Below are 8788 nucleotides of genomic sequence, written 5' to 3'. Positions count from 1 at the left end.
CTTGCCTATTGCAGATTCAGTCTTCCCAGCCTTGTGCAGGTCTACAATTTTGTTTCTGGTGTCCTTCGACAGCTCTTTGGTCTTCAACATAGTGGAGTTTGGAGTGTGACTGTTTGAGGTTGTGGACAGGTGTCTTTTATACTGATAGCAAGTTCAAACAGGTGCCATTAATACAGGTAATGAGTGGAGGACAGAGGAGCCTCTTAAAGAAGAAGATACAGGTCTGTGAGAGCCAGAAATCTTGCTTGTTTGTAGGTGACCAAATATTTATTTTCCAACATAATATGCAAATAAATTCTTTCCAAATCAGACAAAGTGATTGTCTGGATTTGTTTCCACATTTTGTCTCTCATAATTGAGGTATACCTATGATGAAAATTACAGGCCTCTCTCATCTTCTTTAGTGGGAGAACTGACTAAATACTTTTTTGCCCCACTGTATACACACACAGAGAGAGGCGCACTTTCAAGAACGAACCTCCAGCTCCATAACTTGTTAGCATGTTCTATGGCAATTTACCACCTGGATGCAGCCTCTTTTTAGCCCAGTAATGCTTTTCACAGAGTAGAACTTTCTTGTAGTATATCTTTCTGATCCCGCCTATGAAGGTCAGTCCAGTGCTGAAATACCAGGCAATTCCTTTTTGAACAAAGGAATACGGCTACCCCAGACGATCGTTTCGGCCTTCATTGGGCCTCGTCAGTGAGGTGTAGCCATATTCCTCTAAGCACACTGAGCAAGAGTCCACGTCTGGTTGCCCCTTTTTTCCTTAGGGAGACATAATACTCACAGGAATCAACAACCAGCTCAATAACATTGTTAGCTTGTTCTATGGCAATTTATCACCTGGGTGCAGCCTCTTTTTATCCTAGTAATGCTTTTCATAGAGTAGAACTTTTCTGTAGTATATCAGTATGATCCAGCCGATTATGGTCAGTCCAGCTCAAAATACCAGGCAATTCCTCTCTGAACAAGGAACTTGGCAACCCCAGACGATCGTTTTGACCTTCATTGGGTCTCGTCAGTGAGGTGTAGCCATATTCCTCTTAGTACACTGAGCTAGGAGTCCATGTCTGGTTGCCCATTTTTCCCTTAGGGAGACATAATACATACAGAGAGAAGCGCACTTTCAGGAATTATGATTATAAATATGTGCTTTGATGTTTAAAAATGTTTTGGATAAAGGTAAACAAAAGTATATGAAATTGTCATTTGTACACATCATAAGTTGTTGGCACTAAGGAATCTGTTGGCGCTCTAAAAATACCTGATAATAATAAAATAATAATTGGTCCTATGATAAAACACAACTGCATTTAATCGCGTTGAACAGCTGTCATATTTTGCTTCTGTGTAGGTGTGTGGAACACCCCCTTAACAAAACAAAACAAATATGTAATGGATTGGAATGCTGTTGAAAATGAAGCTATAACTCCCCCTAAGTGGAATCCACATTTTTTTACATGACAAACCCTTAATAGATTTGAATTGAATCCATAGGGGCCGATTTATCATCGGTCTGTCTGACATGATCCGCTGAGCGGATCATGTCCAACAGACATCCCTGAATGCCGACAGCATACGATGTTGGCATTTATCATTGCACAAGCAGTTGTGAACTACTTGTGCAATGCCGCCCCCTGCAGATTTGCGGCCAACTGGCCGTTAGCGGGGGGTGTCAATCAACCTGATTTTTCGATCGTGTTGATTGCTCTCCGCCACTCAGAGCAGGTGGACCAGTTAAGGAGCAGCGGTCTTAAGACCGCTGCTTCTTAACTGCTGTTTCCGACGAGCCTGAAGGCTCCCACGGAAACAGGGGCATCAGGGTCAATTCGGCCCTTAATAATTCGGTCCCAAAGTGTCAAAAAGTGATGTTGTTTAAAAAATAAAATGCTTTCACAAAATATGTTTTATCTTTAAATGAATTAAAAACAAATTTTAGTCAGTCTAAGGGGCCGATTTATCAAACTCTGGCGGACATAATACGCTGAAACGTATCATGTCCGCCAGACATTGCTGAATGCTGACAGCATACGATGTCGGCATTTAACATTGCACAAGCAGTTCTAGTGAACTGCTTGTGCAATTCTGCCCCCTGCAGATTCGCAGCCAATCTGCTGCTAGCAGGGTGTGTCAATTAACCCTATCGTATAGGATCAGGCAGCGCCAGAAACAGCAGTTATGAAGCAGCGCTGCTTCTTAACTGGTCGTTAAGAAGCAGTGGTCTTAAGACCGCTGCTTCATAACTGCTGTTTCTGGCGAGCCTGAAGGCTCGTGCGAAAACGGGGGCATCGGGCCATTTGGCACTTGATACATCGGCCCCTAAGAGTTTCCTTGAATATGACCAAATTTTATTGTGAATTATTCAATATTTCAAATATTTAGAGTAGTGCCAAAAAGTTTCTAGACCCTGTCTGATTAATATTGTTCAGACACTTTGCTTGCTTAAAGGGACACAAAGCCCAATTTTCTTTTCTTTCTTGGGTCAGATAGAGAACTTTTTTTTATCTAAATCCTTTATTGGATAGTATACTTAGGTATGCTCAGAAGCTGCTGATTACTGGCTGCACACATATGCCTCATGTTATTGGCTCACCCATGGGAATTGTTGTTTGATCAACAAAGGATATTAAGAGAATGAAGCAAATTAGATAATAGAAGTAAATTGGTAAGTTGTTTAAAATTAAATTAAAGGGACTTTCTACTCAAAAAATGTTATTGTTTAAACACACAGTACTGTAGGGTCGATCGTCTTAAAATGACATGCTCTAATAGATTAAAGCATGTAATTTTTCGGCTATAATGGACCTTTAAATCTGTTTGCCCTACATAGATGTGTATGTGTTTTGTAGTAGTAACAGAGCTTTGACAACATACTTGTGTATAATTTGCTTGCTGTGCAATTAAATCATTTTATGCTTGTACCCCATAGACTTCCAGGACCTTCCAGGGTGCCAGCTGCGGGCAGCAGTACCAAGGGTCAGGGAACAGCAAATTTAAATCGAAGAAGTCAAAGCTTTAATAGCATTGACAAAAATAAACCACCTCATTATGCAAATGGTAATGAAAAAGGTAAGCATTTACAATAGATTGCTATAAAATGAATAGAGACATTGATGCATTAAATAAACAGTGTGTGTGAGAAGTGATTTCATAAAGAAATGCGTTAGTCACAACTCTGCTTGTTTTGTTTTATTTAGTATTTATGAGTAATGCCTTAACATTTAATTTAGTTTTGTTGTTTTTTTTTTTATTACATACGTCTACTGTAACCCCATTAAATTTTGCTTACTAAACAGTAAAAATAAGTTATCTGAAAGCTTAGAAGGAAAATTATAGATATAATTTCCTGCAGGAAAGAAAATTAACAGTTTTTATAATGAACTTTTCTTTGAAGTCAATGGAGATTTTTCTTTGTCAGGTCTTAAAAGTCCAACTAGTAAAGGAAGATATTTTACCACAAGATTTCTTCTGCTCTCCAGACTATGCGCTCTGTGAGCAGTCCCTATTTCCAAAAAGTATAAACTTATATAGTTTGTAGGATATCCTTATGCTTATCCTTGGCATTCTTAAAGTTCCCCACAGTGTCTGTCACTACCACCTCTTGGGGAAGTTTATTCCATGAATCAACCACTCTTTCTGTAAAGTGCTTCCTCAAATTACTCCTGAATATACTACCCTTCAGCTTGAGATCATGACCCCTTGTTCTTGAATTTTCCTTTTTATGTAAAATACCCACAGCCTCCGTTTTACTAAGCCCTTTAGTATACTTGAAAGTTGCTATCATATCACCTCTTTTCCTTCTCTCCTCTAAACTATACATATTTATGTCATTGAGCCTGTCCTGGAATGTTTTAATACAATGCCTTTTAACCTTTAAACCTGCTGTTTAGTTGTTCTTTGCACCCTTTTTAATTTAATTAGGTGCTAATCTGAGTGTAGTCTTGCAAGACACAATCATGGACAATAGGGGGCAGCCATTTATTTATGTTCCTTCAATGTACTTTAATTTTTTCTTCCTTAATTTGTTACCAAAGATCCATTTTACCTGCTGGAGTGTATTAAACTGTTTAAAAATAGCTCCTTTACCTTTATTTTGTCATGTGAAATAACTGCTCTGCTTTCTAAAAATGCTACCTATGCTGACAATTTCTGTACTGCAGTAATGGATACAGAAAAGCTATGTAAACAAGATCCATCAGGAAAATAATACAGTCCCAAAGGGGATGGGTGGGAATGGTTTGAAAAGATACTCAATAAATGTTAATTTTCAGTCGTTGTTTCAGACAGCGATAAGAAAAGGAAGCAGTGTTTATATTGAGTGATGAAATAATGAGATCTGTTCTACCTGCAAGCTCAGTTTAGACCATAGAATGAACCAGCACTAGAAATGCAAAGCTGCAGAGCCTTGCCCCATTAGGCTCAAAACATGTAGCAAAATTCCAAAGGAGCCGCAGCATTTCACTAATAAAAGTTTATATCTATTAGAAGGTAAAAAAGTACAACCTAGCCCCCCTGCAGCTCCTGTCAGGAGTCGGACTAGATTGTACTTTTTTACCTTCTAATAATTATGAACTTTTATTGGTAAAATGCTGCTGCTCCTTTGAAACTTTTCTAACAGCAAGCCCATTTTGATAGGTTAAAGTTTCAAAGAGTAAAGAGATATTTTTTATATAAAAAAATATGAACCTAAAAGAGCAATTTCCCATACATTTTTTAAACTGCAACTGGTATAAGAAGTCATTGGGGAAACCAATTTTACTGTATACTGTCCCTTTAAAGAATAGAAGCTTGTTAAAAATGATTACGACTGTGATACACTTTTATTTGTGGCTGTTTCAGTGATGTGCATCATGTAATGAAGACATTCAATATCTCATTTTGTCGATATTCATTTATAGAGTTGTTCAAAAGGAAATCTATTCATTTGCTATTTCCTGTGGGCAGTTTCAACTTAAATAAAGTTAATGGTTAAAATAGTAGCGTGTGCTAGTGCTACTGCTACAAACCAGCAACAAGCCAGCAACAGCACAAAAAAAGATTCCCCTCCCCTTTTTAATAAATGTGGTTTGAGTGTCAAGAACAAAAGTGAAGCTTACATACCTATTAACTGACACAGAAAAAGAAAACAGAGGGACTCATGGTACAGTTTCTTTTAGCTCACTATATCTTTCACAGAGGAGAAATATCCTGTAGCATATCAATCTTATCCTGCCATAACATACCAGTCAATTTTCCTTTGAACAAGGGAAAGTAATAAACCCCAGCAATATGTTTTGCACTCTCTAATTTGCATACACAAACAAGAAATATGCAACTGAACCTTACCGACGAGGCCTGGAGAGGTTGAAACATATGTCTGGAGTCTGTTATTTTGTCCCATTCAGATAAGAATTTCCTGGTAGTATTTCGGGCTGGACTGTCTTTTTGGTATGATCAGACTGATATTTATAAATTACTTAGCATTAATATATGGGTAATATTGACCATAACATTCTGCACAGTTGCTTACACTTAAAGGGATATGAAAGTCAAAATTAAACGTGCATGATTCAGATAGAGCATGTCATTTTAAGACACTTTCAAATTCACTTCTATTTTCAAATGTGATTCGTTCTCTTGATATCCATTGTTGAAAAAAAATATGTACATATCCTACACTAGTGGGAGCTTTCTGCTAATTGATGCCTGCACACATTTGTCTATTGTGATTGGTTAAGTAGATGTGTTCATCTAGCTGCCAATAGGGCAATGCTGTTCCTTCAGCAAAGGATAACAAGAGAATGAAGCAAATTTGATTTTAGAAGTAAATAGGAAAGTTGTTTAAAATTGTATGTTCTATCCAAATCATGAAATAATTGTTTTGGGTTTCCTGGCCTTTTAATTTAATGGGGCATTGTACTGTAAAATGTATTTCCCCTTTATTGTTTTCCAGTGACCTGCTTCATAATCCAAAACAAAGGGAAATGTATCCTTTATTCTATTTTTTTTATATAAAATAGCTGTTTTGCTAATATAAAAACATTACACAAAAGTAAAGGTGTTTATGCTAAACCTTTCTTTATAATTAATTGATTACTGATTATCTGGTATGACTATTGTATAGCATTGTATTTTTGTTTTTGGCATCCCATAGAACTTGTGGTTTGTATCCTCACTTTTAAGTTAGTTACACAAATTGTATTTTTAAGGGATTTTTTATTAATCATGACAGTGGCCACAAGATGGGGACAGTGCTCATTTAATGCATTACCATATTTTCCTTCCATCTTAACATTCTGGGATTCTAAATAAAAATGCTTCTTACTCCATATCAGGTGACAGCGTTCCACACCAAGTGCTACTGAAATGATGTACAATTTGTACAAGCAGAATATAATGATTTGTTGGAAAATACATAAAGTGATATAAAATGACATCACAAATATCTAACTCATATATATTAATCCTCAGTTTCTGTGTATGTTGATGCATATACATACATTTCCCTCTATATCAGTGAGGGACAACATATAGGGCCACAGATCAATATTTAGAAGCCTTATTGGCCCCATATTAATGTATAGCTATTAAACACACACACAATTAAAAAGCCCACTGTCACAGTGTCAGATTTAGGTAATTGTAGTTTACCCTCTATCTTCTGTTCTCTCCTCCAGGACGGCTCTTTTGAGTTATCTCACTAAGTCCCCAAAGCACATATTTTTATTCTGGTACCACAAAATCTATGGCACAAATTCTCAGTTCCACCTTTCCCAGGGGCCACAAAAACTAGTGTAAAGGGCCCCATGTGGCCCATGGGCTGCCACATGGTCACCTCTGCTCTAAATTGTTTACTTTTGTATGCTACAAATAAAAATTGAAGCTGCTTATAAAAATTGAAGTGACATTGTGCTGTACAATTTTCTCTTCTTTAATTATAAAACATTTCTGTTGTATTGCTATAGAATAACATATCAGCCGAGCCTAAACCTTCCTTTTTACTCCATTTGTTTTCCAAGATCCACCCACCATTTGTCTTATTTGGAGGAGCCAATCTGTGCTTTAGTATGCAGACAACAAGGCTAACCACTGTCATTATGTTACTATAAAGTTTCAACACTACTTTGCATTGTGTAGTATGCAAACATATTAACATTTTCAGAGTTAAGTTACATAATACATAAATACACATTTTATTTTTTTTAATGGGACTGTAAAGTAAAAAATACAACTTTCCAATTTTCTTCTGTTATCTAATTTGCTTTGTTCTTTTGGTATCTTTTGTTAAAAAGCATACATAGGTAGACTCAGGAGCACCAATGCACTACTAGGATCTAGCTGCTCTTATTGGCTCACCCAATGTATTTAGCTAGCTCCCAGTAGTGCAATGTTGCTCCTTCCGTAAAGGATATCAAGAGAATGAAGCAAATGCCCTAATAGAAATAAATTGGAACGTTGTTTAAAATTGTATGCTCTGTCTAAACTATAAAATACAATTTTAGTGTTTTTATTGTCTTTTTGTATCCTATTAAGGCTCAAATTAAAGAATATTTTTATTCTCACAAATATGCAATGCATTTCACATTTTTATTTACTTGCTCCATTTCTATTCAGAAACAATGTGTGTAACCTGCAGATGCACCCTTTGGTTTATAGAAAGAGGGAATATGGGTCATAAAAGTTTGCACATGTATCAAAGAGTTGTTAACAAAGCTCAATAATATTTGCTTAACCCCTTAGTGACCAGACCATTTTTCAATTTTCTTACCCTTTAGGACCAGGGCTATTTTGTGTTTAGCTGTAATTTTCCTCTTACTCATTTACTGTACCCACACATATTATATACCTTTTTTTGCAATTAAATGGACTTTCTAACGATATCATTATTTTCATCATATCATATAATTTACAAAAACATTTTTTTATAAAATATGATGAAAAAAACAAACACTTTTTCTAACTTTGACCCCCAAAATCTCTTACGCATCTACAACCACAAAAAAAACCCCAAGCTAAATAGTTTCTAAATTTTGCCCTGATATTAGAAATACCCAATGTTTACATGTTCTTTGCTTTTTTGTGTGCAAATTATAGGGCAATAAGTACAAGTAGCCCTTTGCTATTTCCAAACCATTTTTTCCAAAATTTGCATAAGTTACATTTCTCCAACATTGGTGTGTCCGGTCCACGGCGTCATCCTTACTTGTGGGATATTCTCTTCCCCAACAGGAAATGGCAAAGAGTCCCAGCAAAGCTGGTCACATGATCCCTTCTAGGCTCCGCCCACCCCAGTCATTCTCTTTGCCGTTGCACAGGCAACATCTCCACGGAGATGGTTAAGAGTTTTTTGGTGTTTAAATGTAGTTTTTATTCTTCTATCAAGTGTTTGTTATTTTAAAATAGTGCTGGTATGTACTATTTACTCTGAAACAGAAAAGGATGAAGATTTCTGTTTGTAAGAGGAAGATGATTTTAGCAGACAGTAACTAAAATCGGTTGCTGTTTCCACATAGGACTGTTGAGATGAAGTAACTTCAGTTGGGGGAAACAGTTAGCAGTCTTTTCTGCTTAAGGTATGACTAGCCATATTTCTAACAACACTGTGTAATGCTGGAAGGCTGTCATTTCCCCTCATGGGGACCGGTAAGCCATTTTCTTAGTCAAAAACAAACAGAATAAAGGGCTTATTAGGGGCTAAAAAAATGGTAGACATTTTTATGGGCTAAATCGATTGCTTTATTTGTGCATATTATTCAGATTTAGGCTAATAATTGGCATTTATAATCTTGGGGAACGTTTATAAAA

At 36.5% G+C, this 8788-nt stretch overlaps 1 protein-coding gene across 1 annotated transcript in view; it reads left to right on the top strand.

Annotated features, from left to right (window-relative positions):
* Positions 1-8788, top strand: part of NAV3 (neuron navigator 3) — a 756623-nt gene that overhangs the window by 375782 nt on the left and 372053 nt on the right. Inside the window, 1 exon segment of the mRNA XM_053716761.1 lies at positions 2934-3073. Coding sequence (XP_053572736.1) covers positions 2934-3073 — 140 coding nt within the window.

This window comes from Bombina bombina, chromosome 6 (genome assembly GCF_027579735.1).
Source record: "Bombina bombina isolate aBomBom1 chromosome 6, aBomBom1.pri, whole genome shotgun sequence".
Lineage (NCBI taxonomy): Eukaryota > Metazoa > Chordata > Amphibia > Anura > Bombinatoridae > Bombina > Bombina bombina.
This window is presented reverse-complemented; position numbering and strand designations above follow the sequence as displayed.